Source organism: Marmota flaviventris, chromosome 18 (assembly GCF_047511675.1).
Source record: "Marmota flaviventris isolate mMarFla1 chromosome 18, mMarFla1.hap1, whole genome shotgun sequence".
NCBI lineage: Eukaryota > Metazoa > Chordata > Mammalia > Rodentia > Sciuridae > Marmota > Marmota flaviventris.
The window spans coordinates 29157903-29181366 of NC_092515.1; the positions used below are offsets into that span (position 1 = coordinate 29157903).

Here is a 23464-nt window from a genome sequence, read left to right on the forward strand (position 1 = left end):
ATGCGAGCTACTAAACTCTCTTCACTGTGTTAAGCCCATTTGAGCTTTCTTTTGTGTCCAACCAAAAGCACCCTCCCTGATATGTTACCTGGATGATGTAAGACAGCGACAAGCCTTTGGACGAAGGACTGATTGAGGAGAAACTCAGGGTCACCAACAAGGCCACAACCAAGGTGACGATGTTCATGAGGATATCCATTCTTAAAGCAAACCACCTGAGAGCACAGTTAAAATACAGAAGGTGGCTGGAGTTTTCATCGTTTAGCATCTTAAACCTAAAATTAAGAAAATCAGACAAAACAAGAGGTCGGGTTATGCTTAGGTCACACAGACGAAGGATCAGGGCAACTGGAGGAATGAAGCCAGGGGCTCCTTACTCAAAGAGAAGCCCGTTCTCACACGGGAAAACTGAGCCTCTGTCCACCTTCTCTCTGCCACCACAGACATCTTTGATTTGCACATTTTTGAGAAATCCCATGTGGTGGTTGCCGGTGGTGCCAAGTGGGCTCTTTCTGTCTCTCCCCAGAGCTGGCGATTGGAACCCACAACTGAGAACAAAAGCTACTGAGAACTCATGTGGGGTGATCTACATAAGGGGTGTGGGGAGGGAGGTGTCGTGGAGGAGGCCACCTTTGAGGAGAATCAGTGTCTGTGATGGTGAAGGAGGCAGGGAGGGTGTCGGCCTGGCTCCCCTCCCCACTTCAGACAGACAAGATTCAAAATCATTGCTTAGAAAGCTGGGGGGGGGGGTCTCTTCAAGGACAGGAAGCTGACATCTCGTACCCCTGCCCATGTCCACCGAGCCAAAGGGCTCACTGAGAGAGAAAGAGCACCAGGCAGAGTAACAGAGAGGTGACCCAGCAGAGCACAGGGGCCAGACCCACCCCTGGTGTTCCTCATTCCCCAGATGAAAGCAGGGTGCATCCTGCCCATTCCTGCAGTTCCTGGAGTGGAGGGGGCGGCAGGAAGACGGCGTGTGAGTGGCAGGCTTGATGCAGCGTTCCTTCCAGCAGGAGGCAAAGGGGGAGCCAGTGGGAATGCTGTCAAGCAGCTCGCCAGTGGACCCAGCAAACCTGATGTGGCGATCCCGGCAGAGCTGCTTGGGATTTGGTCCTGTTGGGACCCCACCCTGCCTTGGCCGCATCTGCCCAGTAAGCTGGGTCAGCAGGGCTGAGCCGCAGAGAAGGGCCCAGAGGCGGGCAGTCCCCTAGGAATGTCTATTTTCTGATCCCCTCCCAATTCCCCTGCACCAGCATTAGAGGACCAGGCTCAGAGAAAAGGGAGAGTGAGTTTAAAAGAAAAAGGAAAGACTGGGTGCTCTCTAACTGCAAATCTGTCTCCCCCAGGCCCCCCATCACACACACACACATACACACACACACACACACAGCACAGCCTTGCCATGCCAAGTCTTGGGGGGAAAGAGAACCATGACTTGAGTTTCTGTACCACTGAATTTTTACGTAGACTGAAGTAACTATTAGAGACATAGATTTCTGGGCCATCGAGAGTTCCGTGACCTACTGAAAAGCGGGCTTCATCAGAACAATCGGTAGAAATTATCGGGGAGAGAAATGAAGATGTTTCAAAGTTTAAAGTCCTATGGAGTTTAGTTCCTCTATTGCCATGAATGTCTCGAGGCCATGCCAGTCCACCCTGTTCTTATAGTCCCCTTGGGGATTCTACCTGGAAGCAACTCTGACCAGCCTTCGTGGACTCTTTCTGCCTCCATTCTAACTATTTTCCTCTAAACCTTAACCAAGATATTCCTCCAAACACCACAGTGTTTCTATTTCTCTGTGACAAATGCAATGCCCATCAGAAGCCCTCAGCCCTCTAAAAAGAAAGATGGGGAGAATGCGGAAGACCCCATCCGTCTAGTAGGGCTCAGCTCCCGAAGGGAGTCTCTGAGAAATCTTGAAGGAGAACCTGTGGGAAGACCAAGCTTGAGTCTGTTTTGTTTGTCAAGGGTGAAGAGATGCGCGGCTCTACAAACTTTTCTCATGATCAGGACATGGAAAGGGTCTACCTGTGAGGCAGGACTCGGCAAATGATGTCAAACCTTGACATCAGGTCAAATTAGTCACAGGACCAGCTGCCGGCTGAACCCAGGACAAACCGTCAAGTCCAGTCTATTGAGATCCTGGGCAGCCAGATGGAGAGACAGTGAGAGGGAGAAAGAGTTAGACCCAAGCATCAAAAGGGTGTGTTAGCTTTTTAAGGAAGGAAAAGGTAGGAAAGAAAAAAAAAAGTCTATGTTACAGAAGTTGCTTGAGATTCATCTAAGTTCATTTTCATTTCTTCCTTTGGCCATAGCTGGACTGCATTCCTGGCATCCTGTGCAGTGAGGTGAGCCCATGGGACAGAGATCAGGTCAATGAATGTACAGAAATGTGGAGGATCCTCACCAGGGTTGAGCCATAAAAACACCTTCTATGGGGTCCACCACCCTCCTCTCTCCCCGTCTCTTCCTAAGGCCTGTGGAACAGAAAAGCCTTAGATAGAAAGAGATTATGTGCCTAAATGTGGAACAGAATCCCCTTCTCCTGCCCCACGGAACCTTGTTAAATTGGTACTTGAGGAATAAATATATATTGTTAAGATCTCAAGTCAGAGCTGGGTGTGGTGATGCATGCCTGTAATCCCAGCAGCTAGGGAGGCTGAGGCAGGAGGATAGCAAATTCAAAGCCAGCCTCAGCAACCACGAGGTTCTAAGCAACTCAGCAAAACCCTGTCTCTAAATAAAATACAAAATAGGGCTGGGGGTGTGGCTCAGTGGTCATAATGTGGAGAGCCTACTGTGATTCATACATTTTTCTATGGTATTTTGAAGTTTGGAGCTGGAAGACTCCAGAGAAATTTACTAATCTAGTCCCCAAGTTTTAACAAGGAGCAAACTGATCTATCCACAAAATTAAAATAAATGTGGCCTTTAAAAAATATTTTTACAAAGAACATGTAATAACATGAAAAATGGGATTTAAAATATGTAAGTTTAAAAAAGGCAATAAAATGATTATAAATATTTAAGAAAAAAATCTTGAAGGGTTGGGGATATGCTCAAGTGGTAGCACGCTTGCCTGGTGTGCATGAGGCACTGGGTTCTATCCTCAGTACCACATAAAAATAAAATAAAGATACTGTGTCCACCTAAAAAAACTAAAAAATAAATACTTTTTTTTAAAAAAAGGACATTGTAATGTTATGTGTAACTAAGTAAAACAAAAAATAATAATAATTGGGAAAAATCGTTTAGCATTTAGAGGCATGTTTAATAAAATTAGTATTTTAAGTTAAAAAAAAAAAGGAAAATCTTGAATAGAATCTTCTGATCCATGGTTAGACGTGCCACTGGCCTCCTAAACCTAATTGATTAGAATAAAAGAAAAGATAGTAATACTCAACCTGTATTTCCTTCCTATCTGAAATCTTTAAGACCAGAAGTGTTTCAGATTAGGTTGTTTTTTTCCCCAGATTTTAGAATATTTACATAGACATAATGAGCTGTCTTGGGAATGAGACTCAAATCTAAACTAAATTCATTTATGTTTGATATATGCCTTGTACACATAGCCTGTGGATAATTTTCATACAATACTTTTACTGTGTTTATATGACTGTGACCCATTCCATGAGGTCAAGTGTGGAATTTTCCACTTATGTAGACACATCAAAAAGTTTTGTGCTCTGGACCATTGCAGATTTCAGATTTTCAGATTTGGGGTATTCAACCTGTATATGAAAATGTGAACAGGGTCGGGGGTGGGGCCTATGAGCAACTTTTTCTTCTTTGTTTCTGCTTTCCTGTTTTCCTGAACTGAACACATTTTAGCCCTTCGAATGAAAAAAAAAAAAAAAAAAAAAAAACAACCCACAAGGTTGCATTCTGAGGTCATCCTGAATGAGTTCCCCTAATTCATATCTTTTGGGGCTCCAGATGCTGGGAATAGAGCCAGTTCTCTGAGAGTGTCCCTGCCCAGTTCCCAGCTCATCAGTCAGACCCCAGCAGTCCAGACTGCCCTTCTTAGAACCACAGAGGACATTTGTTCCTGCAACTTTCTTTTGGGGTCAGGCAGGAAGCAGGGAGACCTTGGGGCAGGGGTCCAGCCCAGGACTCACTTGTTGATGCAGTCTTCCTTTTTGTCATAGGCATGGATGACACCCAGACCCTGCATGGAGGAGGTGATGTGGGAAAACCAGGGTGACCGGCTGATGTTCTCCACCTTCTTGAGCTCCTGGACTCCTCGGTGGAAAATACTGTGAGGAAATCAAGAGGGGCCAAGAGAGCCACAGAGCGGGGTCTCAATGGGCTCGCCCTCGCACACAAAGCTCCAACCATGCACTCAATATGACAGTTAAGTCAGAGATGGTGCCATCTAAGTTAAGAGAATGCACCGTCTACCCTTCTTCTGTCAGAGTGCCCTGTCTGGTTGTGTGAAAGACACACACCTGAAAAAGGTGAGCATGCGGTCCCTTCATTTGCTCTCACACCTAAGTGCTTCTTGTCGTGCCGCATAAGACATAATTCTAGTCTTTAAAGACCAGAACTTTTCATAAGGTTCAGCCCCTGAATATAAGCCAACCACTTTAGATGCTCAACTAGAGAAAAAAGCGATCTCTTCTATCTTGGAGCGAAACCTGGTTGTCACATGCCAATGTGTGGTCTTCTAAAGGCATTTTCAAAGACCATTTTGAACTAACATCAGGATAGCCTTGGGAGTTGACTTTAAAACCAACCCCCCACGGCATGCTTCCCTTTGCCTGGAAGCCCCAGGAAGCCGAGTGAGCAGGACACCAATGGCCTTGGGCTTCCACATTAGCTGGCTGCTTATGAGAAAGAGTCTAATCCTGCCTCCAGACTCTCAGATAAAACTAACCCAGGGGAGCGAGGGAGGAACCTCATTAGCTCAGAACTCAAGTGAGTTGGATAAAAACATTTGGCTAATTCGGTCAGGGCCAGCTCTGGTCTGCCCTGTCTTTAAAGCAAGAAAGTATGGGTGCAGGGCAGAGAAAAACCTTATGCTAAGTCAATCAACACTATGAATAGGACAGCAGACTAAAACAGGGATTACCAAAATGAACCCAAGTCCACGGAATCCACTGGAGGTAATGATATCCTTTCCTTTGTAAAGAACTTGCAGATATTTTTTTTATTTGATTGTCCCAATAAACACTTGAGGTTGGAGATTGTGGCCAGGTGTCCTTTCTCAGAGTCACAAGGGATACTTTAGGGAGAGCCTGGCTCTCCCAACTCCCAGGGTACTTCCCACCACACCAAGTTCCCATACAGATGCCAAGTCCAGCTCCCCAGCCCCAGGGCCTCTCTACCCACATGTGCCATAATCCACTGACACCATCTATGAATTTGGTCATTAAACTTCGACAATCCACAACCAAACACATAATTGTGACTACCCTAACCACCTCTCCTCCTATGTCCCCTGTATCTCCTCTTTGCACATAACTTCCCCCATCTGGGGTCATCCTTGGCTTCTCCCATCTTCCTAATGCCCCAAATTCCACCAGCCGTGCAACCCCAATGAGTCTACCTTACAAATGACTCTTGAATCCATCTTCTTTTCTCTTCCCTCTTTTGTGGCCTATGTCTGGTCCTTGTCAACTTACACTCTAAATCTCTAGTCTGCATTCAATTGCACTTTATTTTTAATTTACACAAATTTATCATCTAGTCATTTGATCCTCACAGCAACCCCCTCTGAAGCAGGAGAGGCATATATTCAGTTTGGAGATAAGAAAACTGAGCTTTGGAACATTTCTCGGGCTTCTTCAAGGTCCTCCAGCCACTTTGTGGCAAAGTTGAGACTCTGGTGCCATTTTTTTTCTGACTTTCAACCTTTTCCCCTCACTCAATGCCCACCATCTACCTGCTGCTAAGAGCCTCTGACCACCCCAGGAATAGGTGCAGCTGTATCCCCTGGGAGGCTGGGATCGTTGCCACCCTCCTGCCATCCTCCAGGTGGGCAGGCAGAGCCTCGGCAGGAATCCCCAGTGCAAAGCAGGCTTTTCTGTAACTCTGCCAATGATTAGGATGCAGGTTATTTCTCAAAGTTCACAGCATAAGAATTGGCCTCCTCTCTCTCTCTTGCCAGTAGCAGTAACGGCAGAGCCCAATGGTTAAGAACATAGCAGACAGACAGCAACCATGGTTACTAGTTTCTTGGCTTGGGACCAGTGACAGTCTCCCAGTAATATCCACCTCTCAGGGTTGCTCTGAGGCTAAAATGCCAGATGTATCCAAAGCACTTAGCACCTGGTGTTTAGTAAGTGCTAAACATCAATGTGCTCTGCCATCAGAGGGACCGTAAAGGCTCACTATCACCTGATACCCAGCCGTTATGCATATCAACTCTGTGTGTGTGTGTGTTTGTGTGTGTGTGTGTTTCTCCTTTTTAAATGGTGTGTAGACCTACCATAAAAGGATCAAGAAGATTATAGCAAGGACAGCCAGGACCAAAAGGACAGCGGGAAACACGGCAGCCAATATCATGAGAATAAACACCACCATAAAAAACTGCTGCAGAAAGTTCTCGGCGTGAAATGGCAGCCTCACATCCAGCTCATCCATGTCTTTGGAAAAACGATTCATTAGCCTGCCAGTGGGAGTCGTGTCAAAGAAGCTCATTGGGCTCTTTAAGATCTGTGGATAAAAGCAGAGATTCAAACTGGGTTGGGGAGAGTGTGTGGCAAACCCTGGCCACTCTGCTGAGGCTGGAATTGTGAACTCAGGGCCTGGCCTTTTCCTGAGGGTACAACTCAGTGTGCCAGGTGATCTTGAGGCGGTGAGGATGGATGCTACCCATTTTTTGTGGACATCAGGTGTGGGTGTGGGGAGATTCTGCCTCTGTGTGTGGCCTGCAGGTCAGGCCTCTGCAAATCTGGGATGCAGCCTGAGAGTAGAGAGGCTTGTGCCTTTGGAGGAAGAAGGGACGTTTTCCCTCCCTAGGGCATTTAGAAGACAAGTTCCATTTTGCCTCTGTCCCCTCAAAGTGTGACCCACACCTGTACACTCTGGTAAGAGCCCTCACAACCAAAGGCTGCCACCCACTATGGCAATGGAGTGTGGAGAGGGTGAGAAGTCCTTACTATACTCAGGGCTAGCAGGAGCAGGAGACGCCCTCTTGGCCTGAACATTTCTGCTCCCTACCTCTACCTCGTCTAAGGGCCCATGATGCACCCTTACAGTTCCCTGGAATTGACCTTCAAGACTGGTAATTAGATATGTGGGAGAATCCTAGCTGTCTGCAAACTCCATGAGAACTGTTCTCCCCCAGGCCCTAGCACAGTGCCCAGCACAGAGGAGGGACCCAATAAGCCCTGTGAATAGTGGATGTGCCTGCAGCCCCTGGTAACTGTACCTTATCAAACACTTGGTCGTGTAGCGAGGAGGACGCCATCAGTGTGGTCTTGGTGAAGGTCAAGCCTTTTATAATGCCAAACGTCAGCATGAACACCATGCTGGCTGCATATACCCACTGGTACATGTGCTGCCCGATGTCTGCCAGGATCTTGCCGATTTCACACGTGCTCTTGTTGCTGTGGGACCCACAGGTTATCTTTGAAGCAGAGCAAGAGAAGCACCATGAATCAGTAAACTATTAAGAGAAGGGAAATTTTTCCAGAGAGAAGAAAACTAAAAAGAGGCACATAATCATGAAGAATGAGTCTGGTGGGTAAAATCAAATCAGCTCCCTCTGGGACCTAGGAGCTTAAAATGGTTCCTCCCCAAGGGGCACCTGACTTATGAGCATCAGACAGTCGGGGGGAAACAAGGCAGATGAGCTAGGCGGGTACAGGTCAGCCATCCCAGAAGCTACCTGTGCCTCAGAGGACCAAAAGTGATGCTGAGCCAGCAAGATCTAGAAACGACAAGGAATCTGGATGCCATGAGGGCTAGATGAGGACCAACTGGCCGGGCTGCCCAGGGATTTTTAGGGGCACTCAGAGGGGCTTCTTACAGTCTCTCCCCTTTTCTTTTCCCAACGGCCAACTGTGAGGGTGCAGGTACACTACCCTGGGGGTTCCCTGGTTGGGGAGAGCGAACACAGAGGGCTCTCGGAGGATTTGAAGAAACTGTAGCTCCAAGTTGCCCAGGGAGAAGACAATTTCACCAGCATGTCCAGGGGGGAGGCCATCTTTCCCTCCTCCTCCTGAGAAACTGGCAGTTTCATTTTTCTTTGGGCTCTGTGCTAAAAGTCAAGAGTGCCTTTGGGGAGCAAACAAACATCTTTCTTCTAAATGCCATTCTGCTGATTACACTAATAGAGGAAATGTAAACCAGAGGTGGCTGACGGATGAACGCCTATAAAGGCAAAAGCAGCCCTGGGGAGTCAACTGATAAAAGGCCCAACTTGGAGGAGGGGTTTTCCTGGGCCTTAGGTTGAGCCCACAGCATTGAGGGATTGGGGCAGATGCAAGGGTCTGCCACCACTGCTGCCTGGCTCCATGGCCACCTGGGAAGGCACCCAGCCTAGGAGGTGGCTTCACTTCAACCCTATGCCTGAGGCTCTCCAAGGAAAGGGCTCTTTCTTGGGGAGAATACATATGTTCTAGGAGAATACATATGTTCCAGACATGACTCTCTATTTCTGCACAGTGCAGGTCACCCATGGGCCTCTTCCCTTGGGAATGGCCTCTGGAAGCTGCACCAAGCAGCCTCTCTCCTACCCAAACTTCCCCATGTCTGCGCACATTGGTTGTCATAGCAACAGAACTGTACCAACCAAAATGTAATCTCAGGGGATGGGCAGGCACCTTCAGAGCATTCCCTGGGGGTCAGGAAAGCTTTGAAACCACTGGCCATCAGCCGGGAGAGCTCCCAGCAAGCTCCAAGGAGATAAAACTTCTTAGTGCTTCCCTGGAGGGGCCCTGACCAAGGTAGAAGCCTTGGGGGTGGGGCAGAAAAAAGGCTTCTGGTGGCCCTGTAGTATTTGCAGACTAAGTCTGACTTTTCCATGTCATGTCCCCTTCCTGCAGAGGCAAAGTTGGAGAGCAGAGCCATGAAGAACCTTCTGGCACCAGCAGTGTCTATGACAAGATGTCAGTTTCTCTCCAGAAGCTTCGTTGGCCCCCCCACTGCCCCTCCTCAGAGAAAACTTAGAACAGAAGCTGCAGAACCTCCCTCTCCGGCATGCACTTGACCCCATTTGCTGTATTTGACTAGATGCCCTGCCTGTCTTAAAAAACTGAAGGGGGAACATGAATCATGAGGTGCAAGCAACCAATTTCAATTTCACAAAAAGGGGCAAAAGAACATAAATGAGCTCAGTGTGTGCTGCTGGACTCAGATTTTCCTCCAGCAAACTTTTTGCTCCAGATACAGACTCAGCATTGCCAAATGAAACTCACCTCTGAGCCCTTGTCTAACCAGAGACCCAGCCACCAGTTGCTGAAGGCGGAGCTGCCAATCATCAGGAGGAAGAAGAACATGGCAAAGAAAGAGAGAAAGTACCCTGCAAGAGGAGGTGAGAGAGAAGGGTAGGAGCAGGCTCATCATCCTCAGTACCCACATGGCTCTTGGAATTTGGGAAGTACCAAGCCTGGGAACTGCATTCTAGACTGATTCAAGATGTCTAGGGGTTGGGCCCCTGAATCCCAATGAGGACATCTATTCCATCTGGTTGGAAAATGGGTCCAAATTGTTATTAGAAAAATCTCTGATGTGCACTTTAATAGAAGCAACCTAGTATTCTTTAAAAGGAAACCAATAAAAACGCAGTCTTGGAGAGAAACCAGAAATGAAACTACAGATATGTTCTGCACACAGAGGCGGGAATTGGGTGCAGATGACAGGTAATGAGGTGATTGCGTCTGTACTCAATGATTAGAGAGCCAAGGTGTGGAAGAACCATCGCTGGTTCATGGCTGCTGCCCACTCAGCTCCAATAAAACCGAGTCTGGCAGCTTTAATGGAGATAAAAAATGATTCCATTTAAAAGGCAGCATTATCAGACTTTAGTTTTTAGGGGGGAAAAAATAAAAAGCATTGATAAACAGCCCTAGCATAAAGACAGTAATTGTTAAAGGAATCATAAAATGTGAACCCAACAGTTTAAGAACAGATTTTTTAAATGCAAATTAAATCAAGAAACCCATTGTTTTATACCGAACCTCCAGAAGCCTTAATGTATGTGTGATATGTTTTCCAGGTCACAGTTCCTTCACGGGAGGATTCAGTCTGGACAAGCTGGTGCACAGGAACTACAGAGAAAAACACAAGGCCATGGCCCTCAGTCCCGACCCAACCCCCTGCATACACCACACCTCTGCTAAAGGGACCTATGACCCATCCTTCCATTTGCCTGATGCTTTCAAATTTCTACCATACTTTAGCTCATTTTATTTTGTTTGATTTTCATCACAGCCCTGTGAAGTAGGTGGTATTAGGTCTTTTGAGAAACACTTATTTAATACCTACTATGTGCTCATTCCTGGAGTTCAGTGTGTGCTGAGCTACATTGGTGTTTCTCCAGAAGTCCCCCAAGTATAGATAGGAATGCATGTTCAGGTGGCCCTCAGTACCCACATGGCTCTGCATCTGCAGAGTCAACCAACTTCAGATTGAAAATGTCTGGGGGAAAATTTTCAACTATACTAACCTTATGCAAACTTTTTATCCTGCCCTCACTCCCTCAATAATACAGTGTAATGACTGTTTGCATAACATTAATATTGTGTTGGGCATACACCGAGATAGAGACGATTTAAGGTGTAAGGGAGCATGTGTGTTGGTTATATGCAATTACTATTCCATTTCATAAGGGTCCTGATCAACCGTAGGCTTTGGCATCTGGGGCATTCTCCTGGAACTAATCCCCGGAAGGATGCTGAGGGGTAGCTACAGTTTATTTGGGAGCTAAAGGGAAAAAAATGAAAGGGAAGGGAAGGTCACAATAAAAAATGTGGCAATCCCTGCAGGCACCTGGAGCTTAATCCCATTGTAGAGAAATCTCAGAGCCAGTGGCGAAATACATCTCAGAGCTTTTTCACATGAAAGGGATCTGAGATTTCCCTATACCAATTCCTCTTGGCCACTGGGGGAGGGGCTACTTCTTGGGGAGGTTAATTCTGCAGCTTGTCTCCTGGCCACCAGAGATAGTCCCCAAGCAAAGGAATGCAGAGGTGGCAGCTGGGAGTCAGGCTGTGTGCACTGAAGGGACAAGGACACCCACAGCCTCTTCTAAAGGGTGCCCGTGCCCTCCTAGGTCAGTTGTTGCATGGATTTCTGACTCCCTCCACCTGGCCATCCCAAGTTCTCTCCGCTCCCCAAGGGGAAGGTGAAAAGTTCTCCAGCAAACAGCATTTTACAGATACACAGATGATGGCCAAGGCAGCTCCCAGCAGCCAGCGCTGATTGTACATTTCTTCTCCCTCCTTCACACAGAAGCATGAAAATGTCAACTCCCAAGCAGAATTATAAACCATCCTTGGCTTTTATAAACAGTGATAAATAGAGCTGGATGAGGGGGCACCCTATACACGGACTCTTTCACACCTCAAAGGCGGCTCTGTGAATAGAACCACCATTATTCTCTGCCTGGGAACCTGTGTGCTTCTTTGAAAATGGTCAGGCTGACTTTCACGCATTATATCTTAGACTAGAAAATGAGGGAGATGGGTGTGGGCAGAGCCCAAGGAATGGGCACCCTGGCGCACAAAAGGAACACGTGGAATCCCCTGCAGCCTGCCAGCCCAGCCAGGAGTGTGGCTGGTGCCTCTTTTGCTTTTGCTGGGCTTTAAAAACCACTCTGAACCTTTAACTATGCCTAGGCCTCTTCCCTCCCAGTACCTTTCAGAGCACTGAGCACCTGGTGTGTATCCTGGAGGATTAGGTCTCTGGGGCGGGGGATATTTCACAACTTCACTGCCCTCTCCAGTGGAGAGGGGGTGGGAGAAAAGGAGGAGCAGGAATTATTCTCTCCACAGGACCCCTAATCCTGGGCAGCCTAGAGTTTTTCCTCCAAAATATGGAAGAGATGTCTGAGCACTTCACTTCTGCCTAAGAAGCTACAGAGCAGTAAAAATAAGTTGTCTTTCCAAACATGTGTGCCTGTGTCACAAGCACCATCAATGGCACCCAAACCCATTGATTCAGAGACTTTTTATTCCTTCATGTTTTAACATCTCTGAAATCTGGATGTGCCTTCCCCTCAATAGCATATGATATCATTTAATTGGAACAGAGTGTTTTTCCTAAGTGGTATATAAAATAATGGTGGGTTTAAAAATGGATGGCATTTTAAATTTGATGAAAAGCACTTACTTAAAAAAAAAAAAAAAACACCTACACATTAATGAAGATTAGATCTCTAACTTGAAAAGCCATCTTGCTGTGGGTGCTTTGAAGAATTGGGACCCCTGTTCTATCAATATTCAGTGCTAGGCAGGGCACAGGTGGATGCTCTAGGGACACAGAATGGAGGACAGGATGCAAGAATACAGTCTAAGGAGAACTGGACTTTGCCCAGTGCATCTTTCCTCCTCAGCTTCTTGGAATTTCCTCATGCCTTCAACCTCAAACCCTCCACCCTCTACCCCTTCTTACCAAAGTATCCCTAGCAGATTCCTACACTTCCTTGAGAAACCAATTTGGAGGCCACCCCCTCTGTGAAACCTCCTATGTTTGTTTGTTACTCCCACCTCGACTCCCTGTTTTTCTAATCAGTGTTTCCCACAGCTTTCCATTTGCCTAGGATTCCTACCAGATCACAGACCACGAGGTCCCAAGAACTCACACATTGGTTCTTTCTCTCCCAGCGTAGCTTAGTATCTGGCACATAATAGAATGTTTAGTCCTTAATTGTTTAAAGAACAGATAACCATATCCCATCTTGATCCCTTCATAGCTTCACAGTCCTTTCTCTGTGTTCCTCACAAAGGATGGGAAACAGCTCTTGCTGGCTTTTCCCTCTAATTAATCCCTGTGCATTGTTTTGATCTCTCCGGTGAATAATAATAATGACTATTGAGGGTCATTCTGTGTCAGGCACTGTGCTAATCACTTTGTGTGCAGGTTGTCATTTAATCTTTGCAAGAACCTATGAGATTGGTATGATTATGACTCCATTTTATGGGTCAGGAAACTAAGATTTCAATATTCTCAGGATCTTGCTCAAGATCACAGAATTAGTCATGGTGTAGAGCCAGAATTTGAAGCCCCCGGCTTATTTCCCAGTCGGCAGCACAATTCCAGCTACCTCAAATGACGTTCACAATACCTAGACTCAAACGGTAGAATGCCCAACATACACTTGAGTAGTTACACAAGATCATGGATGGTAAATAAATACCTTTTGTTTCTACAAATTCTATATTGGTTTCAGATTCCTTTCCTTCATCTTTCTCATCTCCTGGAGTCAAAACTAGAGTGAGAAAGAAAGAGAGGTCTGTGTCCACTCTGGAGCCCAGGATGGGAAGAGAGGCGGGATTGGAGCTCTGACTGTACCAGCATCTTCATCCATCTCCTCTGAGCTCTCCTGCAGGGCTTCCACCATGGCTTCGTTGTAAATGTGTTCAGGGTCCTGGAGACAAAATGAAATTTCTTCTGAAAGCCAAATGGCAGAACTTCCTCCAAGGCCAGACATCACCAGGGACGGCTCCCACCCTCTCCAGCCCAAATGCATAGTTACCTTGAATTGCAACCCCCGGAGATTGTGAATCAGTTTTGCATAGTGCCCTCTCTCCTCCATTAGCTCCTTGTGGGTTCCCTTTTCACAAATCTCTCCATCTTCTAACAAGATGACTTCATCGCAAGACTCCAAAAACTGCACAGAGAGTAAAGTGATCTCCAGTAAAAGAGAGGAGAGCCTACACCCCCAGCAGTGCCCCAATCAATCTTGACATTATTGACATTAGGGGCCAAATAATTATTTGTCTTGAGGGGGCTGTCCTATGCATCGTGGGATATTTAGCAACCTCTCTGGTCTCTATTTGTTAAATACCAGTAGATTTCGTTCCCCAATTTTGACAAGTAGAGATATCGCCAAACATTGTCAGATGTCCCTTGAGAGCCCCCAGTTGAGAACCACTAAGCTAGTCCCCAAAGATCTCATGAGTTCAAAAGCCAGCTTTGGCCCCAAAACAGTGAAGTACATTGGATTTTCCTTTGCTTCTGCTTCCTAATTGAGCTGCCCCTGCTAAGAAATCTGATTGTGGATATTTGGAAAATGAAATTGACAGTCATTGCAGCCATGATTTGGTAGAGAGGAGAAATATCTCAGCAATGGCTCTCCTCATATTTAACACTACAAGACTCCCTCACCATTCCCACTGAGCCCAGGAGAAGCAGACCATGGTGCGATAGCTCAAGCCACACTCCAAGCCTGGGTTTACACGGGCTTTAACTAGATGATAAAAATACAGCTACATTTAATGTGGGTATCCCTTGATTTGCTCAAAGCACTTCTGTTTTTCTCATTTGAATTCTCTATTATTTCCATATCACTCTTGTTCTGCTAACAGGGGTTTCCCTTCATTTTGGAATAAGACAGAGCTCTCTCCACAGGATTAACCATGTGAGAGCAGGAAGCTCCTCCTGCTCTGTAAACAAGATGCTGTGAGGTTCAAGATGGCTCAACCGAAAGCAGCCTTAGCAACAGGGTCCACCCGAGGTCAAATCAACCTGGGATGCTCTTGATTAAAAGTCTGAAAGACCTGGACATGGTGCTGCATGCCTATAATCCCAGAGATTCCGGAGTCTGAGGCAGGAGGATCGCTAGTTTGAGGCCAGCCTCAGCAACTTATGAGACCTGTCTCAAAATTAACAGCAGAATGAATAAAATTAAAAAGTCTGAAATAAGTAGCTACATGTATTCATTGTCCACCTGACAGGGGTGGGGAAGAGGATTGCACTCAAAAGGTTAAATGATAGCAGCTCATGGCTTGCATGGCTCTGGCCTTTTTGCCTCCCTGGGACTGTCTCAATGCTGGTCTACTTCCTCATAGGGCCTACACAGGAACAGCTCGGCTTTTAATGTCCAGTTGAGGCACTTTCTGACAGAGCCTCTTCTCAGAAGACAACCCCTCACCTTTGCACAGCATCTTCCCACTTCTCAAAGCCTGGCCTGTCTCTTATCTCCCAACCTCCCACCGCCCAATATTGCCAGAAGGCGGGCAGCTTTGTTACCAGCTGATTTTCTAGATGGGGAAACTGAGGCACCACTGGGCCTGTTACAGCCCCACAGCCTTTTCTGCCTGTTCCAGGGCCCACTTGGCCCTCCAAAAACTCCTGGCAAAGCCCCCAAGGACCAAGTCCTTCCCCTCTAAGGAAAGCAGGTCTCCAGTTTGCTTCAGCCAGACCAGACAGATTCCAGCGGCTTTATTCTGCAGAATCACAAACCTGACCCTGGGTCAGGTATCAGCTGCACTGGCCTCATTTCATTTGTTTCCTCAAGTAAATAGAAGAGCAATCACCCAGCCCAGCCTCTCAGAGGCATCCAGAGTAAAAGCAGCAGAGACAGAAATGTTCCAGAAAAGCCCCAAGGCTCCAGTTCTGGGGCTCTGAGTCTCCTCCTCCCTGACAATGGATGGGAGGATCAGACAAGGGTTCTGGTGCCACCTGGTGGCCATCTGCATTTTTCAGTACACAAAAAGTGAGCTAAAATGACCTTGGGGGAAAGGTAAACAGACTCTGGGTAGAATGAGGGGGAGGGGGCCATTGCTTGCCTGCTGTCACCTTGCTGGTTCCTGAGTTTCAAAGATAAAGCAGGGCTGAGGTTATAGCTTCCCCTCCAAGAGGACCACTGGAAGGACAGCTCTGACTCCCACTCGCCAGGCTTTCCCCACCAGGTCCCAGGATCCTCAGGAGGACAACCTTCCCCACTGCAGGTTGTCTCCAGGGACCAGTCACAGGTCAGAGCTATGGTTACATATTTAGCAACTTGGCTGGCCCAGACCTCCATTCCCAGGCACCACATGGGGCTCCAGAAGAAATCCAACCTTTTGCACCCTGACCTGCACAGGCAGAGAGGGGCTTGGAGCTCTCATCCACAGCAGCCCAGCTTAGGGCTTCCAGCCCCCTTCAAGGAAACCCAGACAGTCTGTGCATGCAAAATTTAAATGTTTAGGGCTTTTTCTGGGACCAGAATTCTAGCCCTGGGCTGAGGTCAGCTCAGGGGCAAGGTCACAATGATGGGAAAGCTGGTTTCCTAGGTCTCTGAAAAACTCAGGTTCGTCCTCTTGGTCACTGCCAGAGGATCCTAAAATACTGGCTGCAGTGTCCTGGACCATAATAACCTCATTTGCTACCACCCTCTCTCTCTCCCTGCCCCAGCTTGACTTACCCTTGCAAGTCAATGAGACCTGCTTCCTACCCTCAAACCAGGCCCTTGTTGAACATGGTCCCCAAAGGAGAGAGAAGACAGGGCTTCTGCTCCCCTGTCCCAGTGAGCCTCCCGATGCAGGTCAGTCTCATGGGATATCTCCTCCTACAGGAGATCCCCCCACACACATGCACACCTATATGTGTTGCACATCTCAGGAGAGAGGGGAGAGGGAGACAGCAGGAGGAAGGGGAAACCTGGATTTTCTCGAGATGGAAAAGAGTCCTGGATTCCCTGTGATAAAAGAGTCCAGGCATTTGGCAACCCCTTGAGTCAGTCTGAGGTCCCTACCCTGCCAAATTCTCCAGCTCACTCAGTATGACAAAAGTCACTTTCTTCACCAAGATTCATGTCTCTAAGACACATCTTCCCCAAAAGGCAGACAGAGTCTGAGCAGGAAGAAACTTCCCCAAAGCCTTAGCTTCACCCCAAAGTCCTGGCCTCAAGCCCCTTTCCCTGAGGCGTGATGACTGGAACATCTGGGCCTGTCATCCAGGGGGCCCACCACCCCGTCTTCCCCAGCCAAGGTGCCCCTGGCCTCAGGCCTGCCCAGTGCTTGCTGGAGGAAGGGTGGGCTATGAACTATTTCCTCCTGGCTCCCCACCAATGGCCCAGAGCTCAGCAGGGGAACCTCATGTCTACCCACAGGTAAAAGTCAATTGTTCCCGCAGAATCCACTCTGATGGAGGAAAGATCTTGGCTCTTCTGAACCCAAAGTTAGGGCCAATAGAGGACACGCACAGAGCACCAGGCTGGGCTGCCTGGAAGTCTGGGGGAATCATTGGTGTCACCTGCTCCCACCATGCCCTGTCCAGGTGAGGACAGCCTTGGATGAGAAAGGTTATACAGGAGACTGAGCATCAGGTGCTACACCCCCACCAAGACCTCATGGATCCTGCATGTCCCAGTCACCTGCAGTTGGTGGGTCACCAGGACGACCGTCTTCCCCCTGAGCGTCTTCTTAATACATTCCTCAAAGATATGCTTCCCCACGTGGGCGTCCACCGACGACAGGGGATCATCCAGCAGGTAGAGCTGACGGTCTGAGTAGACAGCGCGGGCCAGGCTGATCCTCTGCCTCTGACCCCCAGAGAGGTTGAGACCCCGCTCCCCAATCTGTGGACAGGGACAATGGCACCACCCATCATCAGGTCCCAGTTCTCAAAGGACGGGAGCTTCCTGAGGCGTCTCAGGATTCAGGGGGAAGACACACAGACTGATCATCCTGTCACCCAAACTCCCCACCCTCTTGCTTCTCTTGCTGCCCCAGGAAGCCCAGTGGGTGGTGGCACCTCAGGAACAGCTTTTTCCAATGCTGAGTGATGGGCACCTGCCTCACCACCCCCCCATTCCAAAGCACAGCCCACCAATAACACCAGGTTTCAGCAGGTAACTCTGGGAGAACAGACCAGTGAACAGGAGGGGAGCCCTTTATTCCTTTTCTATGGTGCAGTCACACGCCCCCCATAGGTAAATCTAGACTCCACAAAGAGAGGATGCATGCTCTCTGGTCATTATCTCATTTCTAAGGCCTGGCACCACTCTGGGCATAGAGTAGATGCTCAGTAAATATTTACTGAAAGAATGAAGAGCCTCAGTTGCTAACTTCAGGGGATTCCATCCATCTGAACCCAAAGTGAACCCCCATCACATTCAGCAGTTCAGGTGTTAAACTGGGCATTGAGAGCTGGACACACACTGGACAAAATAATAATATGTGCCCCATCTATCAGGAGCTTATGTTTTTAGAGAGCAAAGGGATATAGACAATCATGGTACCACAGCAGAATTCAATAAGTGCCAACTGAGAAGCATATTCAGGGTACTTGGAGGAAAATTGCTTCGGGCTGTGAAACTGCAGAAAAGGAGGTGGCTTTGAGGCTGGAACTCAAAGCAGGGTAACAAGAGCAGGAGAAAAGACTGAGAGGCTCAGAGTGGGTGGGCACTCCGGCAGGTGGGGTAAAGAGGAGCACAGCCTGGAAGGGTAGGAGGCCAGAGCGGCTGCTTGCCGGGCCAGGAAGGCTGTGCTGGCCCAGGAGATGGAGGGCCATACTGACTGCCAGTCCACGAGACTGTGTGTTCTGAGCTGATCTTTTCTCAGCTTTCTGAGCTCCACCTGGGCTCCTGGGAAAAGTGGTAAAGATTGTGCAGAGTGCACGAGAAGTCAGCCAGGGAGAGAAGAGAATGGCATGGTCACTCCCAGGTCACTTGAATTGGTAGATCAGCCCAAGACGGAGCCAGGCTCTTTGGACAAGCACCCCAGGGGCAATGTCTGGAGGTGACCCCTACACTTCTGGGCTGGGCAGAGCCAGTGAGGCAAGAAGGAGCCCTTGAGATTTCTGCTGTGTGCAAGACTCCTGGACCCCTGCTTTGGAGAACAGAGCTAGTCCTTGAGGTAAGGAAGCCTTTCCCAAGATGACCAGGCAGATGGGGAGTGGCCTCTGGAAGTGACCACAATGAACCAAACATAAGTGGGCTTGGACTGTGGTGTCCACGAAGTGCAGACCCAGATAGAGAATTCTGGGTGGTCAGAACCTGAACTTTGCCTATATTTTCTGACAACCTTTCTTGCCTCACGGGCGTCTGGATACAGGACTGGGGTTTGCTGGGAAAATGGGTTGCTGGGCAGCTGTGCTGGGGTTTAGCTCCCAGCTCTGCTCACCTCAGTCAGGTCTCCATAAGGGAGGCTGCGGAGGTCCTTCAGGAGGCCACAGACACGAACCGTGTGCTGATACCTGTAGGCATGAAGTCAGAAGTCAGCACATGAGAAAGACCCCTAGCACTGCTGCCTGCCTCTGGCTGCTTCTGAAGGCACCATCGATCATCACTGGTCAGCTCCCCAGCCAGTTGCCTTGTCTTTGACCTCCCCAGGTCAGCATCCCCTTGGCTCCTGGGGCCCCTCCCCTGACCTGGAACAGAATTGACTGAGCGATGGCTCCTCCCCTTGCAGGGTTCCCACCATACTGGGAAGATGACACCAGAGTACATGAATCCCCTGGAAGGAGTGCCAACTGCTAACACTGCTCATGGGAATCAGAGAATGGGGGCAACCGTGTGGGCGGAGTCACTGGGAAGACAACAGCTGAAGCAAGACAGTGAATGGAAGAGAGATGTGTGGGCGGAGCTTAATGGCATGGGGCTGGGTGATTACAAATGGCAACCCTGGCATCTACTGAGCCCCTTTTGCTCCAGAAAACTGCCACATCCACCCATCACTCCTACCAGGTTGGAGACAATAGGGTCCTCCTGGGACAACCAGAAGGCACAGAGAATGTCACCGAAAGGGAGAGAGGCCACATGGGAGTAGTACTCTCGCTTTGGGGCCTCTCAGCCTTTCTTTTGCTCCTTATTTTGCATCAGCCTCTGTTAAAGTCTTGGAGTTCAGTCTTTGTGGAGTTTGATTTATGAGGCCCTAAGCGGCTGGACAAGCAACTCATCTGCAAACGGTACCAAAGTTAAGAGGCTCAGCACTAGAGCTGTCCCACTGGGCATGGCACCACTCAGCCCCAGGGAGAAATCCACCCCTTGTGAGTTCTGGCACTGAGTGATCTATAAAAGTCAGAGCTTAGTGGGATGTCCAGGCTGGTGTCATGAAAGAAGCCTGCAATCTCCTTCCTCAGTTTTCTGTGCACCTCAACCCCATTCGGCCCTTCTGTAAAAGAAATGCAGTCCCCCTCAACCATGCTCAGCCAGCCACCTTGGGAACTAGTTTCTGCTCTAAATGGCCCATGTGCCAGGTGGCAGTCAGGTTTGGGCCCCTTCCAAGCGGCTGCCAGACCTTACAACTGGACCCTAGGTTTGTATCCCGCTGCACAGGCTGCCTACCTCCACCAGGGTTGATTGCTGATTGACTGAGTGATTGACAGACATCATTAGCATCATCATTATCACATCATCATCATCAGGACCCTGCTTCCGCCATGCACAACAACAGGCAGGCCTCACTTCTCAGACTCCACAAGGCACACCTTCCCAATAAAGGTGCAGTGGCAAGGGAGAAAGCGGGCAGGCCTTGAAATGCTGCCCTTCAGGTGGCACTCAGGCCCCAGGCAGCACTTGACAGCCAGAAGAGAATCTGGGCACAATCCTGAGCATCACACTCATACACCAACCTCAGGTCTGGAGTACACAGTGGTGATGGCTGGAGGCTTTGAAATAAGAATATTGTGGGTTTAAATTGCATGAGGTGACCCTGGACAAGTGACTGTACCTCCCTGGCCCTCATTCTCCACTGGAGGGAAAACACTGCAAAGCCATTGCCTCAAAGTCTTGTGCACAGCAAATCCTCCATCAAGTAATGTCTTTGCCAATCTTCAACCACAAGGCCAGGCCGCTCAGCATATTCTCATCCCCTCACCACACCCCATCTTAAATTCCCTCCTATCCTCCTGCTTCCTGTGGTCCTGAGAGTCACAGTTTCTAACCTAGGAGCCAGACCTCTGCTGAAGTATCAATGAATGGAAGTACTTGATTCATCCCTCAAGGTTAATCAAGTACCACCCTCTCTTGCCTGATCTCTCCCCTCTGGTGATCCCTGCTGCCTTTGGACAACCTGACACGGTCTCATGCCACTCAGCATGATCCTCCCTGAGGTACTGACATTTCTGTGCATCTCTTACAGCCCTTTCCAGATCTGAGCACCTTATGGGCAAAGATTCATCCAGGCCATCTCTGAGTCCCCTGTGGAGTCCTGCATGTTGCAGGCATTTGGTAACTATCTACGCTTTGATTTCCTTGTTGATAAATAAAGGAACCCTCCTTCCAGGCTGCTTCTGTGGAAAGAGAAGCATTCCAGGTGGTGGTAGGAAGCGGCACAGACAGAGGGGGTCAGGTCCAGGAGACCCGAGCAGAATGATTTGGCCACTGCCAAGGACTCCCATGCTGATTGGCTTCCTGTCATGCTTGAGCCTCCTGTTAACAGGATGGCAGGGGCCAAGGGAGGAGGAGGTGGCGTAATGGGCCCCTTGCTGAGAAAGAACATGCTGGCCAATGCCAGTCAGCAGGGACAGAGTGTGTGGGTTCAAGCAACAGAATGAGGAAGTTCAAACTTAGCCAGATTCCTAAAACCAACTCTCTCTCTCTCTCTTTATTTCAGCACAGTGTTGCTTAAGAAGGTTGCTAAGTGACCCAACTGTCAGGCAGTTCCAACTGCAACAAATGATGCTGGGGTTCAAGACTAAATCCAAAACTCAAGTCTGCCATTTAATAACTTTGACCTTGGGCCAGTCAACTCAATTCTCAGTTTTTCATCTGTAAAATGGGGATGCAATGCCAGGATCCCTCTAAATAGATGGTTAGGGGATACAAATGAGAGAATACACATGGCAAAACACCACACTCAGCAAAGAACCTGGCCTAAAGTGTATCAAATAATTATAACTGAAACTTTGCTTTTATTTCATTAGATCATTTGGAGGACACTAAAGACAATATATCCTGATAACACGGATGTCAATTAACAATGTCAAGGCTGATTAATTGCATGCCTGCTGCTCATGATTTCAAGTGAAGTTTTTGGTTACTCAGCCTAAAGCAAAATTGCCAGATTCATTTTTCTCCAGTCAGACAACATATGCCCTGTTTCAGAGAACCACAGAACATATGGTGCTCCGCCCTGGGAACAAAGTGTCAATTGCATCCTCTCCTCCAGTGTGCAGTCACAGGTCTGCAGAATGTGCCTCTCCCGAACTCTTGGGTCAGGAAGGGAAAAAACTGTGCTTGTGTGGATCCTATGAATGTTTCATCAGAACTCATTAAAGAAACCCACTTAGCGATCATTACCAATGGCATCAGCATCTGCAACAGAGCGTACCAAATACTACAGAGCTTCGCACTTTAAAAGTTAATGTTACCTTTGGTGATCGTACTTTTCTCCAAATAATATGTTTTCTCTCACATTTCCATGAAAGATCCACGCTTGCTGTGAAACATAGGCCAAGGTCCCGTTGACAGCCACAATCCCTTTCTGTAACTGCATCTGCAGTGACAATACCAGAAAAGCCTCAGGAGCCAAACCTCGAGGCCTTTACAAAAGCCCGTTGCTCTCAGCCACCCCCTTATTCTGTGAGCATTGATTATGGAGGTGCAAGAGGTCGATAATTTGCCTTGTCCGTGCTCTGCGAAGCCCAGCTCTGCAGATGGAGAGTCTCAAAGTCAAACACCTGCAAGGGCCCAGGAGGGAACATTAGGGAATAAGCAATGGCAAGCCCTACTGCAAACTGGAGAGCACAGGCTGCAGGGCCATGTCACACACGGCACCCCTGTGCCAACTACAACTACACCTCCTGAGCCAACGGATCACAAGAGGCTCCCTTTTTTCCAGGTGCACTGACAGGCTTTGGCCCTCCTTAGCCAAGTCCCCAGGGAGCAGGACACAGCCTGCACTGCTGTGGGTAGTGGCCCTAGTGTGCCTCACCTTAAGGAAGGTAGCTACAGCTCAGTGGCACAGTTGGCACCATGCAAGAATGTGGGCCAGGTGTTATCAGAGTTTCTGCTTTTTCAAGAGGAATGGAAAAATCTAGTTTCATATGAGACATTTGGGACTTTTCAAACATTGAGCAATCTCATCAAAAAACATGCATGATATGCCTCACCAAAAGGTGAAAGATGGAGAAAGGAGCCAATATGGCAGCCATTGGTTACAAGAGGCCACTGAGTATTTGAAATGTGTCTAGTCTGAATTGAGGTGTGCTATGTGTCAAGTAGACATTAGATTCCAAAGAATTACTAGGATAAACAAAATGAACATGAAATATCTTACTAATAATTATTTTCTTTGCAAATTATGTTGGTAATCCATTGGGTTAAATAAAAATATATTAAAATTAATTTCTCCATTTGTTCAAAAAAAAGAAGTAAAGGAGAACAAGGTAACATATTCTGTATCTTGACTGTTGCCATTTTTTATATTTGTGTTGTCAAAATTCATATAACTAAATAGGGCAAATTATACCATATATAAATTATATCTCAACAAACAAATTTTATCTTAAAAATAAATCTAGTTCATGAACTGTCTTAACAGTATTGGGCATATACTAACCACCTGATAAATAATGGCTACTATTATGATCCATTAAAACAACCAGCATCAGGCTGTTTCATAGTGGGGTATGGAGGGGGGCATG

General features: G+C 48.0%; 1 protein-coding gene across 4 annotated transcripts in view; it reads right to left on the bottom strand.

Moving 5' to 3' along the window:
• The window catches only part of Abcc12 (ATP binding cassette subfamily C member 12), a 59280-nt gene that overhangs the window by 14446 nt on the left and 21370 nt on the right, over window positions 1-23464 (bottom strand). For 2 of the 4 annotated variants that reach the window (XM_071604155.1, XM_027939188.2), the window contains 12 exons: window positions 22190-22314; window positions 19000-19072; window positions 17250-17453; window positions 13647-13781; window positions 13463-13538; window positions 13308-13379; window positions 10129-10218; window positions 9367-9470; window positions 7377-7574; window positions 6432-6658; window positions 4120-4257; window positions 89-275 (listed from right to left, as the gene is read on the bottom strand). In XM_071604155.1, the coding sequence (XP_071460256.1) occupies window positions 89-275; window positions 4120-4257; window positions 6432-6658; window positions 7377-7574; window positions 9367-9470; window positions 10129-10218; window positions 13308-13379; window positions 13463-13538; window positions 13647-13781; window positions 17250-17453; window positions 19000-19072; window positions 22190-22314 (1629 nt within the window). Of the gene's footprint in view, window positions 1-88; window positions 276-4119; window positions 4258-6431; window positions 6659-7376; window positions 7575-9366; window positions 9471-10128; window positions 10219-13307; window positions 13383-13456; window positions 13539-13646; window positions 13782-17249; window positions 17454-18999; window positions 19073-22189; window positions 22315-23464 lie in introns of those variants that run through there. The other 2 variants (XM_027939189.2, XM_071604156.1) reach the window with 2 other exon arrangements.